Genomic DNA, 25,733 nt, shown 5'->3' with positions numbered 1-25,733 from the left:
GAGCCCTAAGGCTGACAAGAGGGACAGAACACTGACTTGGTAAGCAGGAGCAGGAGACAGGGATATAGAGCTATGAAGAGGACTGAAGAGTGTTATGAGTGTATAATAGAGAAGGGCAGCAACTGAGGACATCAGAGGATTTTTTTTTTTGGAGGGGGGGGAGAGGACAGAAAAATAAGCAAAGGTGAAAGGGGTGGGGATGGGGAAGCTGAAGTTCAGAGAGGAGAAGGCAGCCAGGACAAACGTCCTGGGGAATCAAACTGGATACAGCTGCTTCTCCTGTGAGAAGTCTCATATTTAAAGATCTCAAGGGGTCAGTAAAGTTTTACACTGAGTTCTGGTGTCAGCTTTCAGATTGAATGTACACAGGAAACAAACATACTTTCTTACAGAGAGAAAAAATCAAATGCAACAGAAGAATGGAGACATATTTCCAAGGTCTTTCCATACTTTAGAAACCAGTGGTTTATAAGGTTTGTTTTATAAGTCATCAGTAGGCAAAAAGGGAAGTACTTTTAAGGAAACACCTGTGTTGAATAAAAACAGTAACATACCAGGCATAACATGGGTGGTAAAACAAATGTTTAGCTTTCTACATAGAATCATTAATATTTAATAATAAAAATATTCAATTAAAAAAGATACACTTACAGTTTTTGAAAATGTGTTGTTGTCCCATTATTTCTGACAGCAATTCTATTTAAAACAAAGTTTTTTACAACTCTCTTCCAGTAAACCACATCTGGATTTTTAACCTCACTGGAAGTTTTTATTGTGCTTCTGTATCGGACTGTAATGTAATGTAATTGTTATTTACCTCCAAATTTATCCAGTTCCTCTTTTGTGGATAGTCGTACTTTTAACAGGGTCTTTAATTACATTCCTCTACTAGCTGACCACTACAAAAATTGAAATCCTCACCACAGATCTGTAAAAATGTTTCCACTTGCAGTGGGAGACAAAAATAGAATAATTCCATGTCTTTTTGGACGGATGCCTAGCTGAAACTATGCAGGGTTTGACTGACAAGAGGATGTAGTCTTTGCTGAGAGCACTTTCTTTAAGGTCCTTTTAGTCTTCAGGAATATTTAAGTAGATGAATGAAGAGAGGATTTATGCTAGTTTTCATTCATTTTTTGTTAACTTTGCCTGCTTTTTTGTAACTTTTGTCTTCTGCAACAAAATCTTTTCAGCTCATCGGGTTTACTGAATATATAATCACAAGCTGGTAAGTAGTAACTTCAGGAGTTTTGATTTCAAATGGCACTATATTCTTTTGTGTACAGCTGTGCTAGAAGAATAAACCCCTTTGTGTGGCTGAGTAGAATTATTTAAATGCACAGTATTTGCCAGGGTTATGACTGTAAAATATAGTCTTTCAGTGGTGAATAAATATGGTTAACACATAGCTCAGCCTGCGAATGCAGCGGAGAGACTTTACTAGAGTAAGTTCAGAATTATTTTGCATCCGAGTGTGCTCTCCCCACAGTGCAGCACAGCACATTATCCATTTCCTGGGGAGTGTGGATGGGAGCTTACAAAGCACAGCAGGTAATTGGCTGCTTCAGCTGAAAAAGCAGAGAAAACATATTTGTCGGTGTATACAGAAGGAAAATGAGAACAAATGGTAATTATTGTTGGGTGATAGTATTTGTCCATAGTCTTCTGATTTGTCTGTGAGATTAGATCCACACTGACACTCTGCAAGAGCAGGGAGTGTGTAAATGTGGTGTTTAGGCAGCTGAGCAACTTTTTCTGTCAATGCATTTTGAAAGGGAATTTTTGTATGCTTTGAATGTGCACAAGGAGGTGAATGTGTAGTGATAACATACTTTTTCAGAATGCTTCCTTCTGCTGTTCAGGACTTGTGTTTCAGTATCTTTGCATAAATTTATATCCCACTACTTTATTTTGAACCCTATCTTCATCTTAGCTAAGCAGTCCTATCTCTGAAGTCAGTGGAAAGTGATCATAGCTCAACCCTTCAGCACTTAGTTCTGTATTTCTAAAACTTGCTTATACTGATGCAAATATTTCCTCTTGGAAAGGGAAAGCTATTACTGGGATAGATACTTTTTCTCAGTTGCACATGTGGCAATTTATAGAGACTGACTGAAAAAAGCTGTAATGTTATATCTGTGCTTTTTGTTTAAAGTGGTTTACCGGCAGATGGGGTATGGAAGTATGCTGGCACTGTAAAGACAGTTGTACCAGGTTCCTCCTAAAATAGGGCCATTTTCATGAAAATATTTTGTATTTCCTACTTTTTATTTCCCTCAGCTATTTAACTAAGTGAAGCATGTGGTTTAAAGTCAAGGCTGATAGATGCTAGAATAAGATAAAATTTATTTCAATTTTCAGAATATAAATACACTGGCTAACAACAGCCGTATCTGGGGTTTTATAATCTGAAGATGTATGCATATGGGTGAATATGTATGATGGGTATCACTGGAATTGGCTGACATGGAAGTACAATATTCACTCAAAAAAATCTTTGCAGTTTTATGTTGCAGTACTTTAGTCCTTTGACAGTTTGGTTTTAATTTTGTTGTTGAAAATCTGACCAAAAATCCTGCACACTGTGTTGGAGCTTGAAATTATGCAGCACCTCTAGGAGGTAACAAAAATGAAGTATTTTATGAATTTGGTAGGTCTGTGTGATTGTATGTAGGGAGGATACTTGGAAGGCTGAAAAACTGATCACACATTTTGAACACTTTACTATAGTCAGAAGTTTGTTTCCTCCTCTTCGGTAAAGATGAAATCTTTTTTTCTTTTATACATTCTTATAGTCTTTGGGGTGGCTTTGATTCTCCAGTGGTGTCATACAAGGTAAACTGTGTAATAAAGCATTGAAGGAAATGGAGTTAAGACATGCAATATCTAATGAAGAATTTTTATTATTAATATTTATTGGCAGTCACCTTTTGGCCAACGTATATTTTTTTTCTTTTTCCAAAGGCCACAGGCCACAGACATTGCTCTTGTTCTCTTTACAGCTATCACTCCATTGTGCTATTGTGTTTTTTTCACTTTTCACCTTTTTGTTTAGGTTTTTGAATTCCAAATACTTCACGTGTCATTTCTGGCAGAAAGTTACAGTGCTGAAAGAGGAAATACCACAGGCCTGAATAAAGTTGCTGGAGAGGCACATACAGGATGGTGCAGCCACAGAAAGATTTTTTTTTTTTTCTTTCTTCCCCATGCATTGTGTACCAGTCTTCGTACTGACTGAATGAACACAGAAAAAAGCATGTATTTTTCTTGGGCCCAGAAAGCAAATGTGGTCTAGGAGTGCAAGGTTTACTACCAGTGCAATCAGCTAGAGTAGTGGGACCAACCTCGTGCCAACTTTCTTTCTCCTCCTGTGTACCTGGCCCAATTAACTGCATTCTTCATTCTCCAGTCATCTCCCCATGTGGCAATCTGGTCTTAATGGCCTATAAAATGAGTGGCACCGGTCCATATGGAAATACTCTGTGCTGTAGGGGGTCTTCTGTAGCCCTACACAAGGGTCCCTAACAGTGTCATAGGTGGTGGTGCTATCTAAAAAGAAACTCAGCTGGTGAGTACCTGTGCTGTCTTCCTGATTGCTGGATGAGTCTCTTTGAACTATGTAGGTCGTCTAGTGAATGCTAGATTGCTTTGGGCCAGCTGCACAGAGCACCCAACTGAGTGAACTTCTGATAGGTACAAAGGAAAAACTACGAAAGGAAAAACCTCAGCTGGGCTTAGATACTGCTGTCTTCATCCCTTAAGAACATTTCTTCTCCCTTCCTCCTTCCCACCCAAGTAGCAATTAGCCATTAACTTTTCCAGCAAGGTCCATGGGGTAGAGAGAGCAGGATGCAGGTGGTCTGGTGAAAGATGCCCACACTGCAGAAGTGAGAGCCAAAAAAAAAAAAAAAGAAAGGCCAAAGGCCTGGGAAGGCCTGATCTCCTGCATGGAGGGGAAAGCACCTCATGCAGGGTCCCAGGCACAGGGACAAGGAGATCTGCAGATTTGGGGTAGGCTAATACTTGAAACTATACTGAAAACACTTTAGTCAGCTTGTGACCTTTAAAAGGGATTAGAGCTAGAGCTAGTTATTAGTTCGTTTCTATCTCAGCCTGTTTATTTGAATAGGTCCTCTGTGTTACGTGTGAATAGTATGCAAGCAGCTTTCCTCTCCGGTATTTCATAGAAACTTAGAGGCAATTCAAGTTTGATCACATATACCTGTTCCTCAGGATCTTTGATGGAGATGTGGTCAAGCTTAGGAATATTATCCAGAGTGTCAGGATTGAAACCAGAATAGAAAAGATGAAAAGATCCGGGACTCTGCAGAACTTCACAACTATGTCAAGTTTCTCAGGTCTCATCTTTCTGATGTGCATATTTCTAAGTGTACCTTAGACACCCAGGCACTCCAGTATTGATCTTATTAGCATAATAAAGCGGTGTTGCCAAACAAAAAAGTGATAGTCTGGCAAATCACCTCAAATCTGCTAGGAGTGGTTTGAAAGCTGGATTTCTGATTCTTCTTTTGCTGGGGCGGTTGTGACACAACTGCCCTGTGTCACTCTTTGTTAATGTACCAAATTTAGAACATTTTGTCATAGCCAAAGAGCAAACATTAAAAGGAACAAAGATCGGACTGTCTGCATCTCCCCACTGGGGTTCACCACACCAAAACACTGCACCTTGCCCAAGGCAGGACCTCCTGTGCTGCCAGGGTTCAAATCCCTATTTCTTTGCAGAGCCAAACACCGGGCCTACACCCTCTGTCTCCAACTCTGCATCTAAGTTCATGGGGATGTACACCTCCTTCCCCACCCTCTCCAGCTTTTACTGCAGGACAGGGGGCCATGGCCTGGCCTGGGGAGGCAAACACAGGAGTTCTAAGTAAACCTGGGTGAAAACTAATCGTCTCTTGGCTAAACTTTTAATTCCTCTGGGGCAGCAAAGGTCTGCCAAGTACAGCCAGAGCACACGTTCAGCTCTCTCCAGCCAGCTGTGCATGCCTTGTGGGGGAGTTAAAACTCACTGAGAGCAAGGCTACATTTGTCTTATTATTTACTTAGAGAAGTGTTAATTATCCTTCTCATATATGTAAACAGCGATGCATGATGCCTAAGCACAAATATTATAGGTGTTGCCTTTGATGCTGTGTAAGTCAGGCAGAGACACGGCACCAAACCATCCACTCATGGTGTCCTTCTTGCAGGTGAGCGCTGGTGGCTGGAAAAGAGACAGGTCTAAAAAAAATAAATTCAGAAATTGGCTTGGAGGCATTTCAAGAGAAAAGAGCATTTTGCAGCTGCTGTATTTCCAACCAGGGCCCTGTAAGTAACAGCTTTTTGTTAGCTAATTTCTGTCCTTAAGAGGAAGCCGCTTCCTTCCTCTCTTCATTTAATTCCTTTGCTGCTTTGACCTTCACCTGTGTGACTTGCTTACTGAAATCCTCTCGGGAGGATCAGTGTCAGCTCTAATAAGCTGGCTGTCACTTTACACCAAACAGAAAGTAAACGTTTCATTTGTTAAATGGGCCAGTGGAAAACATTGCCTTTTTCTACCATCTTCGGTTTCCTTCTGGGGGAAAGGGTTTTACTTTTATGTGACTGAAAGTACATAAAATGGATTTGACGCTGCAGATTTCAGTGTCTTGAATGAAGACTGTTATGTAAGGCTTTTCTCTTTTTTATTTATTGTTGTACTGAAATAGGATGGGAGTTACAGCACAGGGCCTGGTTGCAATGAATTTTCTTGCATTTCTGTTAAGATATGGGATAGTCTATATAAGGAACATGTTGGAAATTTCTCTTTTTTTAGGAAGCTGTACAGAAAAGCATGGGGAATGTCAGATCATTGCACTGAGCTCTTTGGTGTTGACACAGGATATAGTACTGCTTCTTGGGAGTTTTGCCACTGACTTGATTGCAAGCAGGACAGCTTTTCTCTGCCATAGTTTCTGATGTGTTTATTTATTGCTCCCCTCCCACTGCTGTTTGTGCTTATGAGCACAACCTGTGCTTCTCTACCACCTTGTACAGGTGGGTTAGTTTTATGCTAATCTGCCTGGAAAGTATTTGAAAGTGGGTTTGGAGGAAAGTGCCCTTTTTTGTGCCTTTTATGCAGAAGTTGGTGCTTGGGGTTTGAATTGAACAGCTTATGGAATGGTGTTGGCTTTGGTGTATGGGAGGAAGGGTACATCTTTTTCCTGTGAAGCTGGAGGATGTGTAAGTACAGATGCTTCTGTTGATGTGACTTTTTTTTTTTTTTAAAGCTGAAACCAACCCCATATGTGGAGTTAGAAAAGATACCAAATGTGTCTGCAAGGGCTGTGTGCTCCATCACCCTCTGCCCTCTGGCTTTGCAGGGAGGCTGTGATGCCAGCCCTCTCGCACAGTAAGGCCTCTTGGGGCTGTTCTTGCAGGCACTTGGTGCTTGGCTCTTGGCTCAGCTGATGCTTCTTGTTTGCTGTGGCTTGGGGGTGTCTCTGCAGCAGTACTTCTTTTTCTCTTTCCCATGCAAAATCCCCTGTGAAATCTTCAAACCTGAGTCACCACTGTACTGCAGAAGCCTTTGCTAACAGAGGCCCAGGGTAGGCAAGCCACTTAGTGCGCTCACAGGAGGCTGCTCTAGCTTTATGCTGGGGATCAGTCTTTCATCTTGCTGGCTGCAGCAGCGGGGCAGGCAGCTCTTTTCTTTGTTCTTCTGGGTGTTTAGTTTGTCCTTGTCTTGTAGTCTGCACAGGCTGGGGACTCAGGGCTGAAGTCCCTTTTTATTAGCTCCATAGTTTATGTGCTAAGATAGGTATTTGCAGTAACAGAAATCTCTACAATATTGATTCAAGATATTTATTTTTAAATCTAGTTAAATCTCCAGTAAACTGTCCATCAGTTTGAGCTTTGAAACCATGTGTCTATGATGGGATATGTCTCTATGTGACTGTCTCTCAGTGGGTCAGGAAAGACCTTAAAAACCTAAAGCACAGAATCTTTCTGCATTCAGGCCTGCTCAGCACTGAAATTTACCATAATGACCAAGAAGTGCTTTTTTTGTTGCTTTGATATTTGCAGAACCACAAAATGGTTTGGGTTGGAAGGGACCTTAAAGCCCACCCAGTTCCATCCCCCTGCCACAGGCAGGGACACCTCCCACCAGGCCAGGCTGCCACCAGCCCCATCCAGCCTGGTCTTGAACACCTCCAGGGATGGGGCATCCATAGCTTCTCTGGCCAACCTGTTCCAGGGTCTCACAACCCTCAGAGTAAAAAAAAATTTCCAGGTTTTGTGTTGGATTTTTTCTTGTCTGTATACGATGGATATCTTTCCAAGCCTCTGACTCGTGTTGATTGGTGAATCTGATACTTAGTAGTGTGTTTTTTGTTTTTCAAACTTAAAATAAAAATAAATAAATAAAAATCCAGAGTTAGTGAGTAATTTAAAAACAAGCAAACACCAAATCTGGCCATGACTGAACTATACCCTACACAAAGTACTCTGTGGCCCCTAAGCTGCACAACTTTGAATAGGTGACTTTTTCAACAACAGCTCAAATCCATGGCTTGTCAAGAAAACAGCCCTGTAGTGCCCAGAGTAATTGTTCATTTAACCCAATGCTCAAGTGAGAGAAGTACAGCCATGGTAATGAGCCAAAACTCTACATAACAACAGAAAAATTAATAGTTAATTTTTCAAGAAATCTAGAACTGAATTTATTTAGATAAGTATGCATATTTAAGAATCCACAAACATACAGAAAACAAAAAACAGTTAACCAGCCTGTAAAATATGTAAGCAATAACTATCTTTTAGTATATATTACTTGCAAGTTAGCCTAGGGGAAACCTAGGAGATTCTCTTATGGTTAGACCACATCATGTGAAAGCTAGTTGGTAGACTTGGTATTATATTTGCTCTTATGTTTGCAAATAAGTAACTTGAAATTCAGAAGATAGTTTAAACTTTCATCTTTGATAAAATTCAATCTTTGTCATTTCCAATGGATGTTAACATAGGTACTATTGAGGAAAATGCAGTGTTCCCTCCTGTTGGTGCAAGGCACCTGTATGAGACGTTGAAGACAGTTTATTCTGTGTGTTCCAAGAATACAAAAACTGAATGCTTGTTATCATTTCAACCAATTATGATTTACAAACTTAAACTCCTCTTTAACTTTATATTTACTTGGTGCCTTCTGTGACAGTCTGTGCTAGGGCAGGAAGTCAAAGCATCATATGGCACATATTTACCTATAGTGAGTCCATTGCAGAAGTTTGTCCTAGATATAAGGATTTAGTGTCTTATAGTCTCCATACATGAAATACATATTTTAAAGCTATCATCTTTAGCACTCTGTGATCTAGATCTGGGTTTATGGCCCTATTTTGGACACGACCAATATACCTCAGAAGAGCAGATGTAAAACGTCAGCAACCCCAATCTGTCTGTATCTCATTTAAAATGTTTGTAACTTTCTTGACAGAATACTACCTTATTCTCATCATTCAAACTAGGCTTTTTACGATCAGTTGTGAGAAAGTTTTCCTGGCTGGAGAAGTGCGTGCTTTTCTCTTCTCCATGTGTTGAGGATTAAGTTGTTTAGAAACTTTGACTGCATTTCCTTCCCACTGCTTTGTTTATTGGAAACAAGATGTCAGTAGGCACCCAGAGCACTTGCTGGATGTGATGCTACAAATTGCACTGTTGTATCAGTACCACCTGCACAAAGAGCTAAGACTGCTGAAGAATTAGTTGACACAAAATAAAATAAAATAAACTCTATCTGGACAGTCAACATCTGCTGATTTGGCAAAGAAATCACTGCTTACTTAATCCAAAGAATCATTTTTCTGAAACTGGAATAAATCTTAAATACATTTCTTGTTAAAATGTCCATTAAGTTTTCTTTTTTTTTTTTTGCTGTTGTTGTCTGCAAATGTAGAAGTAAAACTATGTCTGAAATGTAGATTTTGGAGAGAATTGTGCATGCCTTGAATCTGTTTAACTTTGAAAGTTAAACTGTCGATGTGTGGTTTTGCACTTGCAAGCTGCAACTGAAGCTTCATAGCAAAGAACTGGGGATGTGAATGTGTGTTAATTCATGTTTTTCTGTGCTTTGCAAGATGGAGTTAACTTTTAAGTGTTTGTTCTGATCAACTAGGTATAGGTGTATATGCTTGTTTTTTCCTTCCTCAAAAAAAAAAAAGACATAAATGGACTCTTTAAAAAAATAAATTAAAAAAGTTTGGCTCATAATTGCTATGAAAGTAGAAAACCTGTTCCCAAGTGTTTGTTGGGATTTATACAGCCAGTAGAGGTGAAAGCTTGCACCGTTTTCAGTCAAACAGCAGATCCTGTAAATTCCCCAATAAGTACTTTGGGGTTGGTACTCTCGGTATATAAATCTGTTTCCTCCCACTAAGCCTGCAAATCTGCTTTGCCTTTCCGTCCCTGCCTCTAAAATGTCCCCAAGTTCCCCCTTCCTCCTAAGAAGTGTGCAATGTTCTATTGAGATGTTTGGAATAGCTGTACACAGGGAAAATCTCTGCTTATTTAATCCAAAAACCCATCTCACATTGGATCTGTTCACCTCTAGCAAAAGTAAGGATTTGCACAATTATTGTCATAATCATAGAATAGCATCATAGAATCATCTAGGTTGGAAAATACTTTCAAGACCACCAAGTCCAACCATCAACCTGACCTACTGAGTCCTGTCACTAAACAGTGTCCCTTAGTGCCACCTCCACACGTCTCTTAAACACCTCCAGGGATGGGGACTCCACCACTTCCCTTGGTAGGCAGCCTGTTCCAATTCTTGACCACCATCTCAGTGAAGAAATTCTTCCTGGTATTCAATCTAAACCTACCCTGGTACAATTTGAGACCGTTAATAATAATCTGTGGGACCCAATGCACCTTGCAGGAAGGTTGACAGTGAAAAAGGCCATTTGAGGCCTACGAACAGGCCTCAAATGATGTAACAGTAAATTGTAGTGCCGGTAAGTGCCTTGCTGGCACTGAGTGGTGGCGATGTGACAAAAATAGAGTCTTTGTTTTGGTTTGAACGTTATGGTGATTGTTTTGTATGGGTGTGAAAGCAATGAGGGGATATGCTTTAAATAGTCCAGACTACTATCAGTCTCTTTGCCAGTGTATTAAGGTTGCTTGCTCACAATAAAGTGTAAAATTGGCAAAGCAGGGCTATTCAGTTGTACTTGTGAACGTGCCATTGCTACGTTTATTTTTTAAACAAAAATAAGAGAAATGCAAAATAGGGAGGATGTACATGTCATTCCTCTTTGAAATTGATCCTTTAAATTTCTGGTGCTTCTGGGATTATCTGTATTACTCCATAATGATGGGTGGAAATCTTACCACCATCTTAATTTTCATACTGTACTGAACAGGATAAGGATTGGGTTCTGTGAAGTAGGACAAGAAAGAAATGCTGGTTATTGCATTGGAGACAACAATTACAGCAAAATTCCTTGTCCAAACTAAGGCCAAAGATGCGTGGATGCTCTTTCTGTGCTACAGATTGTGTACTTTCATACAGTACTACTGGAGAGAAGAGAGGAGCTTGCTTTCTTTGTAAAAATGTAGCTGAATTAATTACCTTTAGGAAATTGTTTTTTAAAAACAATCAAGCAAGCTCTATTTTAGCGATGGGGAAAAAAAATCATATCTCTTTCTAGAAATGATTTTACTTAACTTAATAAATATTAAATATAACTTAATGTATATATATATATATACATATATACATATATATACTTAATGTGTGTGTATATATATATATATATATATATATATATATATATATACACACATTTTTTTTCAATTGTTGCTTTTATGGGAACAGCAAACACCCACCCTCTAGTGATGAAGAGCAGCACCCGAGCTGAAGGCCCGGTGTTTCTTCTCTGGTTGCAAGAATGTGCAGAGAAATGACCTTGTGACAGGACGTGATCTGGATAATACTGTTCAATTTAAGAATATTTTTCTCCTCTTAGTTTCTTGGGGGTTTCCATGGATAAACACGCTGTCTAGACAAAGTGCTTATAAAACGTGTATTTTTTAAGACTGAAGTTATTTCATGAACACCTGGTGATTGTTTTGGGAGCTATTTCCATGGAGGGGCTGGCAATTCTGCCTAAAGGATGGACAGGATAATAGTTTGGGATTAATGAGGCTCTCTGTACCTTGAGCTCTCCTTCATGGTTTTTGCCTTTATGCTCCTGGTTGACAGCTTTTGTACCTACTGGTACATCATATGAGATAATTTCAGCTTTTCTCTTGAATCTTACATTTTTTGGTCACAGTTAGGGAGGTGAAATTATTCATGTCAAACTTGTTGTTTGTTTCTATTTTTAGTGGATTTTTATTTGCTATTATCAAAACCTTAGCGCAAAAGCTACATCACAAAATAATAGTAAATAAAACTTACAATAAAGAAACCAAAAACTTGTTTAGCACCGTGAATCCACATACCGTTTGCCAAAGGCAGACGGCAGTTTAATGGGCTTTGAAAATAGAAACATTAAATTAATCAGATCTATTTCTATGGAAAATAAATGAGGCAATTCTTATCGCATGAATAAATTGTTCTGTTTTGCACCATGATTGCTTCAAGTACCATTTATGTAATCTCCTAATGAAAGACCTCTGTAACAGCCTGCACACCAGGTATGGAAACCCTCAAAATTCCCAATTCCTTTCAAAAGCAAATACAGTGTGTCAGAAAGGAGAGGTGAAAGAGGGGAAACAGTAAGGAGCTAGAACTCATTTCTTTGAGTAATAAGAACAGTGAGCTACCCAGGGAAGAAAAGTCTTATGAAAAGATAATATGTAAAGAGTTTTTCACACTGCCTCAAGTTTTCTTTATTGAAAGTATATTCAAGTAGTTAGAGGATTTATTTTTTTTCCAATTTTAAAATACTTCCTGTTGTTCTCTCCCTTCCCCCAGCCCCGGCACCTCCAAACTGAAATTTCAGGAATGGGCATGGAGTTAATTGACTTTAAGAAAATGAGAAATGGATACTAAAGAGGGAACATTGCAGCTCATAGAAAGGAACTGACCTGTCACGGTGCTGTAAAAGTATTCTTGTAGCTTTCAGATTGTATTAACTCATATGCTTTATTAGTTATTAAATATACTAAATAATAGCAACTATAACTCTAGAGTTTGGAGAAATAATGAATAAAAATTTAATGTGCCAGATCAATCTGTTCATTGCTCATTATGGATTTGGTTCCTTAAACAAAGTGCCCATCAGTGCAGATGAGATCATATCTTAAATGCCAAACAAACTGTAACAGATCCAAGCCTGCAAAGCAATGCTTGCCTCCCTTTGACCAGGCTGTAGGCTCCTGCAGCTTTTGGAAATAAAATTTCAAGTTGCTGCCCTTTCCCTTCTCAGAAAGTGCCAGCTATCCAGAGAAAGTACAAAGGACACAGGCTGGAGTCTTGGCAGAAGGGAGACCTGTATTTTAGCTTAATCTCCGGTTCACTAGGGCTGAGCTGTTTCACAGTTTCCATTAAAAACATCAACAACAAAAATGTACACTTGTGACCAAGATTTTTTTTTTAATTGGTTGCTGTGGAGTTTAACTGCCTCAAACTGGAGCTGGTCTTTGTTCTGTCTTGCAGTTATTTAGCCAGTGTGTATGATAGTTTGCAATCACTGTGCAAACTATCATTTTTCCAAGTATAAAGTCACTGTTTCCCAGTGCTCACTGTGTTATCTGAGATACCACAACTATGTCCACACTCAGAAAGAGGAAATAGCTGTGGTGCATCACATACTGTGGTGTGGGGAGTGTAGGGAAATATGTTTTGGGGGTTGTGTGATATCTGCTTTTGTGGAGCCAAATAATCATAAGCATCTAAAGGAGATAACTTGGTTCATTGCACATACTGTAACGACTTTCCTAGGAGGACTTTGGATCAGCTGTTCATTTTTAAGTGACATATACATGCATGTGGGAATGTAAATATTGGGTAAATTGTTAGCAAAAATAATACTTGGGTCACATTTAGTCATAGGCATGCATGAAAACAGGATCCAGGAGTCAAGAAGGATGGATATCTTATTCTTAGTAGGCAGTATCCACAAACACTGAAGTTAAAGCAGCTGTGCAGTGAGATGTCTTCCTATGGGAAGTGCTAAACCAGCAGATTGGCGGTACCAGACCAGGAGAAACTGTGCTGTGTTGGTATTTGTTCTGGGTTGCTCTTTGGCTTTCTGGAATTTGTAGAGTGGAAACTCAAATATGTGGTACCTAAAAGCAAAGCAAGAATAAATCCCTACCTTCCCTTTTTGTCAGGGACTTGCTATTTATTCTTTCAGGCAATACGCAATCTGCATATGACACATTGCAAGTGGGAAGACAGAGGTTTCGTCATTGCCTGATCTCTGATACGCTGGGTTCCTGATGGCTTCAGTGTTGTGGAAACTGAGGGCTATTTACTGATGGATTTAGATATGTAAGATCTGCAGTAAATATAGATGCAATTTTAACATAGCCTTACGCAAGAGATTTATAAATTCTTCTGCCTTTTGACAGTGAATTACTAGGGATGTTGAAAAGTTATGGTCAATCTCTTTTGCCAAAAACTGTGGGGAAAAAACTACAATGCAACCTTTTAAGTTTGACAGCTTTCTACTCTTGCAGAGATAATCTGTCAAGCTCATTTTTTTTAATAAGAGATGAACTTTGCATAGGGATGTTGTTTAAGAGGTTATGCAAATGTAGTACAAGATTACTATTCATTGCTCTATTTGTTAATGTTAACAGATGCATGAAGATATGACAATTATGTGCCTACTCTGTGATAGCTTGATACACTGGGATGGCCGAAGACTTCTGCTTCCCTTTTTTTCTATCATGACAGAGCCTTTCACAGCTTTGGGACAGCTAGTAAATGATTGCTCCATTCCAAATAAAGGGTGGGATCAGCTGCATTTGTTGTTAAATAAGAGTGTTGATTTGGAAAAGCAACTAAAAGCAACAAGGAAATCAAGTCCTGAAGCCTGGTCATGACCACTGCATGGCACTCAGTCTAACTCAGGTAGTCTTGTCTCCTGCTCAAAGTCCTTTGCAGTTAAGGGCATGCCTGTCTTGGGTTTAGTCTGCTTGTCCACGTCCTTGATGTTTTCATGATCTGTTTGTATTTCTCCTGGTCTTCTCTGGGGCTTTGCTCATGCTTGCATCTCTCACGGTGGCGTGCAAGCTGTAGTCCCTTCCCGCAGCAGCCCTGCTGCTCAGGACTTCCTCTCCCAAGGACCACACATGGTGTCTTACGTGGCTTCTGCTGTCAAACGAGGCAGCCACCCATGCTGAACTCACATGGGCTGATGAGGTACTTTGGCTCGGTGGTAGTGTTAATAGTGCATTAGTGCTGCGTGCCCGCCTAATATTAATGAGAGAAAAACAGGGCTGTATTTAAAACTTATATTTTATAATAGCTTTAGTGCTGCTTTGAAAGATCAGGGAGATTCAAATGAATTGCTCTGCAAATTCATTTATACAGTTAATCATGTTTATATGAAAAATAGTTAAACTGGAGTGGTTTCTCAATACGTTTATAAAAAATATGGTGGATGGGCTGTTAATAGACAAGTTATTGAAAGAATAATGAAGAGGTTGCATGGTAGGAATCTGTTTACTCAAAGTGAAGGAAGATTTAGCTCTGTAGAAATGTCTGTAATCTCTTTAATTCTCTTGGATACTTAAAGCCTCTGTTAGAACTCTCTGAAAGGTTTTATGCTCCGTAAATTTATTGAGGGGTAAAAGTGCCTGGTGTATCAGTTTCACTGTAAGCTCACTCCTCTCAGAAGAGGGTTGCGGTATCAGGGAGGCCAGAAACCTCCAAGGTGTTCCTAATAAAGTTGGTTACTGCCTCCCAGTACAAGTACACTGTGCAAGGAATAAGCAAAGCCTCGCTCTGCATCTTGCTCTCTTTAATGGAGTCTGCAGAGCAAGAGGGGGAATTCCCTCTAGCCAAAGAGGTAGCTTTGCCCATTCTCCTAGCCCTTTGAAAGAAGAGGCAGCTAGACAGTGAGTTGTGGCTCTATTTCAGCAGTGGCTGTGTGCCTCCCTTAGGCTCTGAGAGCTGTTTTGTAGTGTTGCCCTCAAATAATGTGCAAATGGAGCAAAACCACCATATGAATAAAGTAAAATAGAAGCAAACGCTGAGAGAACTTCTGAGATGTTTATTTTTTTTCCCCACAATAAAATATTCTTCTGAAATAATAGAAGTGATGGAAGGGGCTTCAGTGATGTTGTTCGAAGGCTGAGCAGTGCACCAAACTTAAATGCAAGTCAGCTCTGTTGACAGGAACCCTTTGTGAGAGACTTAGTGTTTTTCTTCAATTAGTCTTGATCAAAATTTGTATTGATATACTGCAGTCTGTGCTTACAGCATGGGGAAAAAAGAAGTATTGTCAAAAGAAAGATAAAGATAGTACTACAAAAACTGCTAGTCCTTTCTGTATGTACCTGAAGTTTATTATAGCTCTACTGCAGAAGAGAAAAATCTAGAGTTTAAAGTGCTGCTAGAAATTGTAAGCAATAATAAAATTAGATCAAGTGTGAAGTACGATTTTCTTATGTTGCAGTATCAAAATAATATTCTCTGGTCCTATGAACCTTTGGTGACAAAAAGAAGTGCTTGTGCTGACAAGTCAGCAGGTCACTTGATAAATAAGGCCCACAAGAGTGGACTGTTGTATCTATTCTGGAGAGTCCTTATCACTCCTTTGGGATGTGAGCGTGGGTTGAAGTTCTCTTTTTGAGCATTGTTCTGCTGGCTGCTGCCTTCCAGTGGTATGAAAGATGTTTCTTGTTCAGTGGATAAATGAATCATAGAACATCCCAAGTTAGACGTGACCCACAAAGATCATAGAGTCCAACTCCAAATGAGATTAGTATATGCCAGGCTGGGATCTCACGGCCATCTGCATGTACTCGTGCTCTGCCATACACGTGTAGGAAGATTGAAGTTCCTGGAGAGTACTAGGCTGCAGCATTTAAGTACGATGATCATGTCTCTGCAGTAGGTGCACTTCAATTACAAAGTGCTAGCACAATTTTATGTATGGTAGAGCTAAATGTGGGATTTCAGCATTACGGCTATGTAGCACATGAGCAAAACCATTGGGATGTTTCATGTATTAATTAATGGGTTCACTGTGTGTTGGGAGATACCTGATCAATGGAAGGACTCCTCAAAAGTTCTGTGCATGAGATTTCAAAGTGACAGAAGAAGCATATATTCCTGCTTTACACATGGGGAATCGCCTGTGTAGGGTTTTGTATTTTTCTTGCTGGGTGAAGAGGAACAGGCGTGGTAGGTTAGTACTAGAACCAGGAATTTTTGAGGTTCTCTCTCAGTATACAGTGGCAGAGTTATACTTGTGTTTTCAGGCAAGGCTGATGCAAACAGTTTTTTTAAAATTACTTAAAGAGAGGAAGACACTTAAATACTTCATATGCTTTTTCTTTGTAACATAGCTTCCTACTGATAGTGCGAGTTGTCATTTTTGATGTTCAAAATACATGTTTGTGCAAATAATTCCTGTATAGGACAATATTTCAAGGGATCAGAAGGCTGAATGATGAAGAGGCAGGTGCTTGTCAGCCACTGTGCTGTCACCCTGGTGCGCTGACACCTGGTTTGTGTGTTAGAACATTATACTCCTGACAGCCGCATAGCCATTGTCACTCCTTGCTACCAGAAGGGACAGTGTCTGGACAGATTCATTAGGGTATTGGTAAAGAAAAAGACAAAGTTTCAGCTATGTCAGCTATGTTTTTTTTTTTTGTACAGTTTCTTCATTGCAACACATGTCTGAAGACTTTCTTGTATGAAAGCAGTGGAAATCTGTACAGCATATGGCAGTGTCTCATTTTATCATTTGAAATAGATTGCCAACTACAATCTGTGTGTATTTAATTAGTCTAAAAAAAGTGATTTGGCCAAATTTTCCTGTCTTAGAGTTATTCAATTTAGTCTAATAGTCTTTAACTGAGAGTTATGTTCACACAATGGAGGATAAAATAGACTGGAAGTTTTTTCACTTCTGTATAGTTTACTGATTAAATGGCAACTGAAAAGGAAGAATAGTCTTTTGCTATTTAATATTTCTTGTTTTGTAGAAGGTAACACAGAAGCCTACAGTTCAACAAAGAAGAAATTTTATTTGTTTGACGAAGAACACACTCAAATCTCAATGAAATAAATAAAATGCCTTTAGCATATGCTCTATATCTTCCTGGCTTCCTGTTTTACTTAAGTGACTTACGGGGCTGTGTGGGAACCAGGGGTAGAATCAGACTGGTGCTCTAAGCAGAAGACCACATCTGTCCAGAAAAGTGCCTCACTTCCAAATGAGCCAGCAGGAGCTGCTGGAACTGAAAAAGTTCTTACTGGAACTTTCTGTATGAGGTTTCTCTTTAATTTCTTCAGGAGCTATGTTGAAGGCTTAGTAACTTTTAGCTTAGTAACCCACTTTTACTCAGTGCATTTTAATAGAAAAAGAGCAGCTGTGCCAGTCAAGTCTCAGGTGGCCCATGCTCCTTACCACAGGGTGGTTGAAGAGGTTGAAGGCAAGCAGTGAAGGACAATGCAACTAATTTTAGTGAAGATTCACAAGCAGCTTAGCTGAGAAGTGCTGAGGTTGCTGGCCCTAATGTAGCAAAGCACTTAAGCAGGTGTCAGATTTTAAACATGTGAGGTTTTTCATTTTGGTTCCTATGAACATCCTTAAGTACTTAGCTGGACTGGGATCCTGGCAGGACTGAAGCCCTGGATATTTTTGCACATTAAGCAGTGTAAGTTTAAAGCAAGAATTTCTTTGGATTTACAGCTTTTTTCTTGGATTATATGACACAGATATGTTATTTTTGTTTGTTTGTTCTTTTCCCCTTGTTTACTGCTTATGATAGTATGTAAGATTCTACATTATATTGCTATTAGATATGCAAGCATGTTTAAAGGGTTTTGTAAAAACAAAACAACAACAAACCACAACACACAAACAGAAAATAATCTCCTTCCAGAGCTTTGAGGCTTTTGAAAGAGAATTGCAATCTTGTTAAATAAGTCAGAATAGAGAAGGAATTGTTTTTATTCTAGCCTGAAAAAAGAGGTGAGCTTGAGGGCTGCTCTATTTCTATATTGTCACTTAGCATGAAACCAAAGATAAAACACATCTAGCAACAGCTGATCATCTTGCCTTTCCTTTGAAACAAAATGTGTTCAGGTAAAAACTTGCAGCTAACAGCAAACCATCATAAATGATGTATTAGTTACATTAGAAAGCGAGGGCTGTTGAGCTTGATTCTGCTTATGTTTCATGATTGTATTACATGCCCCTCTATTTTTGGTGATGATACCTTTCCATTTTGTAAAGTTTCTTCATGCATTCTTCAGGAATTGGGAGGCTGGATGGCAAATCCTGCATGCAATGAATTTTTCAAAAGGTGTATATAACATAAACTAGCTGGATTAAATGTAAATGACTTTTCAGCATAGAACAGCATATGGTCCTGGCTGATGAGAAGAAAGCTGAACCAAGGCTGGGAGCTGTAATGATTCAGGCAGCAGTAGCTGGACTGTGCTTGCACACTTAGCACTGTTACAGCTTGCAGACTTCCTGTTGTGGTTCTTCTAAAGAAGATTTTTACAAGTGGATTGAGGGTCTCTTTTGGCCCAGGAAGGGAGAATGCAGCAGTTCTTCACTGGAGAAGGTTATTTTTCAGGCAGAGGGGTTTTGTTCCAGCTTTAGGTACACTCTCTTCCCAGCTTATGAGTCTGTCTGAGATACATAGACTTCAGCAGTTTCCAGTACCAAAAACTGGGCTAAGGAAGAAACTAAGGAGGATATGATTACTGGAAGAATTCTACTTATATTTAAAAGAAAAGAAAACAAAAACAAAACAACAAAAAAAAGCAACTTAGAATGATTTTTTAGAAACTAAATGCTGATCTTTTGCAAATGAGCACCAGTACTGCTGTTTCTCCAGCCAGACATATATAAACTTGTAATTCCAAAAGCATGCCTGATAAGTCAACCCCCAGAATGTGATACTACTTGTGTTAATTGCATCATGGACCTGCCTATGATTTTGAGGTTATGCAGATTTTCAAAAGGGCTGAATTGGCCTTTTCACTTCTATTCTAAAGATTCTGTTTTGGTAACAAAACATGAGCTCAGTTTTCATTCCTTGCTTCAGCAGAAGTAAAGGGAGTTGAGTCTCCTTTCAGCATTACGTCAACTGCTGACCAAGGCTTTGGTTTAGTAGTATCTGATATTCCAGTGGTATCCAAACTAATGGGTAGGACACTGTTCACAAGAATGGCAAAATTAGTAGAGCCTTATACACTGTATGAGCGAAAACTATTTGCTTGACTGATCTGAAGTACGTAATTATTGGAGAGATGGATAGATGGCTGAGGCTGTACAGGTCCTGCAAATAGTATCCTAAAAGCAAAACTTTTGATGACACTTACAAGCCAGCGTGAAGCCTGCACAGCAGCTGTTCCTTGCCTCTGGTGGTGGGAAGAAACAAGAGGAAGAGAAGCTGAAGGGAAGCATGTTGCCAAAAGCGCCGCGTTATTTCTCATTCTCCAAATCACTGTCTCCACACGTGCTATAAGAAAAGTGGAAGGAAGTTTGAACAGATGTGGTTATACCCTGTCATCACTGGGGGCTAGATACACTAGCTTGAAATCATTTGCAAGGACTTAGCTGATGAATATGAGGATTAATATGTGGATATGAGGCAAATGCTTTTTTACTTCTGTCCAGAAAAAGAGCCTTGTTAGTTGTCTGTTAGAATCATCAACTTTTAAATCTTGGGTAGAAATATAAAGTTACTAAACAACAACAAAACCAAAAAACTCCACCTCTCATTCTCCTCTATATCTAAATTAATTATTTGTGACTGAGTAATGGTGAATTGACATAAAATCAACCGAATTGTCACCTCACTTGTTCTGTGACAGTACATGTCTGCACTGTGTGCATGGAACTTGTGCCTAATGCCTTTTCTCTGGATTAAAAAGGAGAGGGAAAAATTGGATATCATTGTTTTTTATTTATTTCTTAAGGTGTAACAGCATTCACCCCCTTCCTGGTAAGCCTATTAATTCAATGATGCTAAATGTATCTTGGAGCAATTCTCTGACCTTAGCTCTGCCAGCTTCTTTGTAGTGGTTACTGAAGAGGGAGTGTGTAGAAATGTGGCAGTTTCTTGGGTAATAGGTATAGGATTTAGTTTTTCCTTCAGAAGTATGACAGTGCTCAGTGCGGTGTACAGCTGCAATAAACCCATGCAAGGCTAGAGCATTTATCGCTCCTCTCCTGTCTGCAGGCCCACAGCAGGCAGAGATGCACACAGAAGTCCTTTAGTGTGAGAAAGTGGCTCATAGGGTATCTGTCTGCTTGTCTGTTAGGACAACAGGCATGGATTAAAAGATATAAAAGTAAATGTCATGCCTAAGTACTAAACTGGGTTTCAATGTTGTGAAAAACAAATAGAGCTTGACATCTATATTGTATTAGTATGTTGGTTTGTCTGTTGTTTTTGATTCATAGCTTTGAAAACTACTTCTAAACACAAATGAAAGCCTTTTTACGTCATCTGATCCAAAGGATCAGTTTGCTTTTAGAATGATTTCTTATTGATTTCTTGGTTGATCTGATTGCTTTTAAATTTTGCAGCTGTAAACATGGTTGTAATTGCTGCAAAACGAGGTGAACACCAGGGCCAAGATCTCAGTCTCTGACTGGAAGTGAACATTGGCTTTCTTCATAGTGATATGGATATCTGTATTTCATTTTCTTCAAGGCAGATTATTTTAATTAGGTCAGAACTTAACGTAATGTTTTACTAATTAATTTATTAGTTGAACATTTTGTGTGATCAAAATCCTTCGTAGCACACAGCTTATAGTAACTAGTACCTAAAAATTGTCGATGAAGTAGCAAATCTTTAGGAAGGGCAACTAAAAGTTTCTGCTTTTTGTGATGTGTCTTCAAAGTCTTTTGCTCTTAAAGTGATTCTTCATATGCTCTAGTTAATGGTGACAACAGAAGTGAGTGTTTTCTTTACTGTCTGGTTGCTGATCATATCTGTTTAGTTGTTAATATTAAAATAAGAAATATATATAATATATATAATATTTGAGAATTGAAAGCTTTGGCCTGTGCTCTGATCCTGCAGAAAAGCAGCTCTCCATTTCTAATTACCAGCCCTGTGCTGCAAGATAACAGACCAGTATATAGGGGGAAAAAAAGCACAGCATTTATAACTTGGATCAAGTTCTCTGTGTAGGGAAGTGATCTCCAGAGATGGCTCTGCATCACATATACCTGTATCACATGTACCTCATATACATCACATATGGTCACTACCTAGGTCACTACCTACGTCAGGACAGGATATGAAACTTTCAGAGGAAGTACATATTAATAAACCTGGGTCATTACACAGTATTTTTGGATTGTAGCTCTCCATGGCAAGGGGAGTGAGCCGTATTTTCATCTGGTATGAACTGGCTCTGCTCCGTGATTGCCATCTCTTGCTGGCATCTTTGCTGTCCTCCAGTAAAACAGAAACTGTTGCTTCACTCTAGGTTATGTTCCTAATAGATCTGTATTAAAACATTATATTTAGTTTCAGAAAAGTCATTTTCCAATTCAGATGTCAGAGATGTTCTTTGTTAGCCTGGAAGCTATATAAAATTAAGAATTAAAACTAGGTCAACTCAAAGATCAGGATCTGAGTAACTTGCAAATGTTGAGTTTGTTCACCAAAAGGAGCTATACTGCCAAGCATACACTGCTTATGGGATTTAAGCATGCCTTTCCCAAATGCAAGGGAGTTTGAATGCATTGATTGTGCCAATAGTAGATCTTTGGATTTTTTTTTCCTGACTCCTGTTTGTTACAGGCCAGGTGCGATGTTTCAGGATGGGTGGCTGGCTGCTTTTTGTAGGCAGTATTTATTATGTGTCAAAAAAATCATTCTGTTACAGTGTGATGGAGCAAGCAGCTGCAATGCTTGATGTCAATCCATGCAACACATCGATGGCAGACTGAAACGTGCTGTTGTTTTCTAGACTTGTCTTTACCAGTTTAATGCATTGATCTGTAAACTGCAAAGGTAGGCAAAGGCCTAACTTAACTAACTGTATCTCAGTTCAGGGCAAGGCGAGGACTGGGGTTGTATCTTCTTTAAAAGCCCCACAGTATTTAATGCCAGTCTTTGTCTTGGAGCCTGAAGAGTTTACATATTTTGTAATTGCTGTTTGTAAACTTAGTACTGAGATTGCAAAAGAAAACACAAGCCTGTCCTGTGCCTGTTGGAGCGGGCTTTATTTTTGCTCAGCTGTTTAGAACAGAAAGAAACTGGAGGCAGAAAAATGCCCAGTCTGTGCTGCAGACTGGGTTGCCTTTGCTGCTGTTAGCTAGCCACCATGACGTAGTTGTGCTAGAGACTGCACTTATGTAAATGCTTGGTGTTTTCTCCTGACACAGTGATGGCTTTGGCTTATCCAAGCCAGTACAGGTGAGCAAAGCTGCTGCCATCCCCATGGCACTGTGCTCCCTGGGAAGCAGACCTAGCAGCACCCAGGCAAATGATAGTAGTGAAGATGGTGATCTGGCTGCTTTAGTCCTTATGCGGATAAATTTTCACTGTTTATGTGAATTGTCCCCCACCCAAAAAAAAAAAAAAAATCTGAATAGCTTAAATGCTCATACTGAAAAAAGAAAGACAGAAGGCAAACTTGAAAAAATAATTTCCCAGTGCCTTTTTTATACTCGATTTCCTGCCTCTTAAGAAACATACTTACCTTTAATTTTTTTGGTCCTATTTCTATCCGTTGTGGTCTCTCCTCTCCCCTCTCTGCCACTCTTATAGATACTCTGCCAAATCCAGAGTAACATTAAAAACAACAAAAAAAGAAAATATACTAACTGTGTCTGTACTGAGGAAGTGGTTTCCTTAGAAATAGCAACCATATGAAAGCTATAAATGCTGATACCAAAACTATAGTTGAATATACTGATGTGGGCCCTGGAAAAAAGGGAAATGTGATCTGTTTGCTAGCTAAAAGGAAAATCATGTTGCTGCCTAGGATTTTTGCCAAATCACAGCTGAACTAAAGTTACTTTAGGTGTGTTGTGTGGCTGTTTTTTTTTCTTTTTGTCTCCTTCTTACTTTCTACTTAAGGTGCTCACAGAAACCTGGATATGGAAGAAAGTCTGATTTGATTTCCTATTTTCAAGGAGTCATTACTGGAAGGTTGGGTGTATGCCTGGTGACGGGGTTTGACAGCTAGAAGAGGTCACAGGAGCAATTGCAGGCAGCAGAGAGGGGGCGAGAAGCCAGGAGATTGAGGAGTGTTGGTACACCCATCACTCCATCCAACACTCCATCCCCCTGCCTTCTCCAAGTGCCCATGCTAACCAGAAAAGCTTCCTGCTAGCCCTGGGTTACATGGCCAATTTAATAAAAATTCAGCATTGAGTCTCACCCTGACAAAATGTTCATTAGTGATCGTGAGGTCAGCACATACTTGGAGCTGGATTTCTCCAAAATGTTACCGCATGGCCATACTACACAGAACTGTTGGATACTGATTTATAGCAAGTGAGATGTAGAGATTTCTGCATCTTTCAAGCAGCAGAGCCCCCCTAGTTTGTCTAAAGCACCACATTAATCAGTCTTGCATCTCAGCTTCCGAACAGCATCTGCAAAGCCATGATGACTGATATTTGGAAGATAGATTTGTTGGTGCCAGTTTGGAGCTCTCACATGCATAGCATCATCCTGCTGCTAGATAGCTTTTGGGATAAATATCTCTAGGTTGATTTTGAACTAGAAAGAGATTTGCCTTACTAGTGCTGATGTCTTTCTACCTTATAAAATATGAAGGTCCCAATATTCATACGCACTTTATTTTTTCTGTTGGGACCTGCACTTGGATGCGAGTTACAAAATCAGTTAATCAATAGACTTCCTTTAAAGGAAAAAAAAAAAGGAATGAATATGCAATAGTCATAAAAATGCTCTGGAGATTGCCCTCTAATGGGGATGAAATAGAAAGCAGAAATGATTAGAATTCCAGAAAACAGGGTATTCATTTATTTATAGGCATTTGAGTCTTTGTATGCAAGATTTTGTAACTTACTTCTCAAAATACTCTTGATTTTAAGCGCTTCTGGAAAAATCATTAAATGAAGAAAAGTTAGGAGGACAAAAAGCCAAATTATCATGTTGATTTTCAAGAGAAAAATGTAGCCAACATGGATTGTCTAGTTGCAGGATATATGAATAACATGTAACAGCACTGTGCCTGAAATGTGTTCTCAACATTGCTGAAGCTCCAGGGATTTACTATCTCTGACAGACTGACATGCAAAGCTAGAAGCTTAGGGCGTAAGGTTGCTTTCTCATGTCACATCTTTTGCTTGTTTTTCAGACCAAATCACGGTCCCTTTCAATGCACATGCCTCTCTAGAGTAAATGCTTCTTTCATGTCTTTTTCATATCCTTTGAGACTGCTCTTGCTTTTCTCCTCCCATTTCTAGTTCCAAAGTATAAGACTGCAGAGAGCAGTCTTGTGAGGAGACTTGTGAGGAGAAGGTGATTTCTGGTTGTTGAGGGGAAAAAAAAATTAATAAATAAATGCTAGCCTTCCACTTCTACAGATGTATTAAAAGGCTGCTGCAATTGTGGGAGACCTGGAAAGCCTCAGGGAGTGGTTCTACTTTGTGGTTAGTGCTGTAAAAAATGTTCTGTGTATAATTTATTTAAACATGTATGCGTTATGAAATTAGGGAGAGGGGCCATTACAAGATAGCATACTCAATACATCATATGGAAATGTTATCTGTTCCTTTTTTTTTTTTTTTAGCTAAGTATTACCATAGCTAGAAAAAGATGTCAAAGGTTTTCAGAAAACACCCTGAAAAAAAAAAACAAATTTGATGTTATGGGAGCAGGGTTGGGGGCACTAATCATTCTGTCATATTCTAGCTGATGAGTTCTCCTGGACCCTGATGTCTGTTAATTGCAATATGAATGAGAGTGCAGTGCACCCTCATAAGGTGGAGGAGGGAAGCTGTGCTGTGTTTTGATATAACTGCACTGTGTCCTGCCTCTCAGCAAGGCATGTCTGAGTGCTCTGGAAATACTGGCTGTGAATCAAGTCTGTCTGGAGCAGTTAATGTACTTGTTCTGGAGAAATTTCTGAATGACAGGGAGAGCAGGGACTGGTTTTAAGTGAGGATGAGGGCATGGAAGCTGTAAGTCCCTGTGCCTAAACGTTCCTCCCTGTGCCATCTAAAAGGAGGTGATGTCAAGTGACTCATCCTAGGCCAAGTTCTTCCTTCCAACTGATGCTCTTATTTTCTTGGCAGCCATACTAGCTGTGTTCTCTAGCCAGCCTGGCCACACTGGTGCTGCTGGCGTGAGTGGCCTGCTGAGCAGTGCCACCAACACCTACACAGGCACCTAGCACAGCCCATCACAGCTTGGTCCCAGGGAGGAACCTCTGTGAGGAGCCAGGGAGAAAGAGGTGCAGCATTGGCTCCTCCAGCCTCCTCCACTTCAGTGTCTTCTAGCTTTGGTTACTCTAAGCAGCTTGTGCTGAACAACTGTTCAGAAATGTGTACTATTTTGTACGCACCATATTTCATTTTAAATACTGCTCAGAGAAGCTA

At 39.5% G+C, this 25,733-nt stretch overlaps 1 protein-coding gene across 6 annotated transcripts in view; it reads left to right on the top strand.

Moving 5' to 3' along the window:
* The first annotated feature begins 1,019 nt into the window (after positions 1–1,019).
* The window catches only part of INSC (INSC spindle orientation adaptor protein), a 135,756-nt gene continuing 111,042 nt past the window's right edge, over positions 1,020–25,733 (top strand). For 3 of the 6 annotated variants that reach the window (XM_068685216.1, XM_068685219.1, XM_068685215.1), the window contains exon 1: positions 6,053–6,222. In XM_068685216.1, the coding sequence (XP_068541317.1) occupies positions 6,155–6,222 (68 nt within the window). In that variant the 5' untranslated portion in view covers positions 6,053–6,154. Of the gene's footprint in view, positions 1,229–1,517; positions 1,552–5,210; positions 5,329–6,052; positions 6,223–25,733 lie in introns of those variants that run through there. The other 3 variants (XM_068685218.1, XM_068685217.1, XM_068685220.1) reach the window with 3 other exon arrangements.

The sequence above is a fragment of the Anas acuta genome, chromosome 5 (genome assembly GCF_963932015.1).
Source record: "Anas acuta chromosome 5, bAnaAcu1.1, whole genome shotgun sequence".
NCBI lineage: Eukaryota > Metazoa > Chordata > Aves > Anseriformes > Anatidae > Anas > Anas acuta.
Note: the sequence above shows the minus strand (reverse complement) of the source record. Positions and strands in the feature narration are given on the sequence as shown.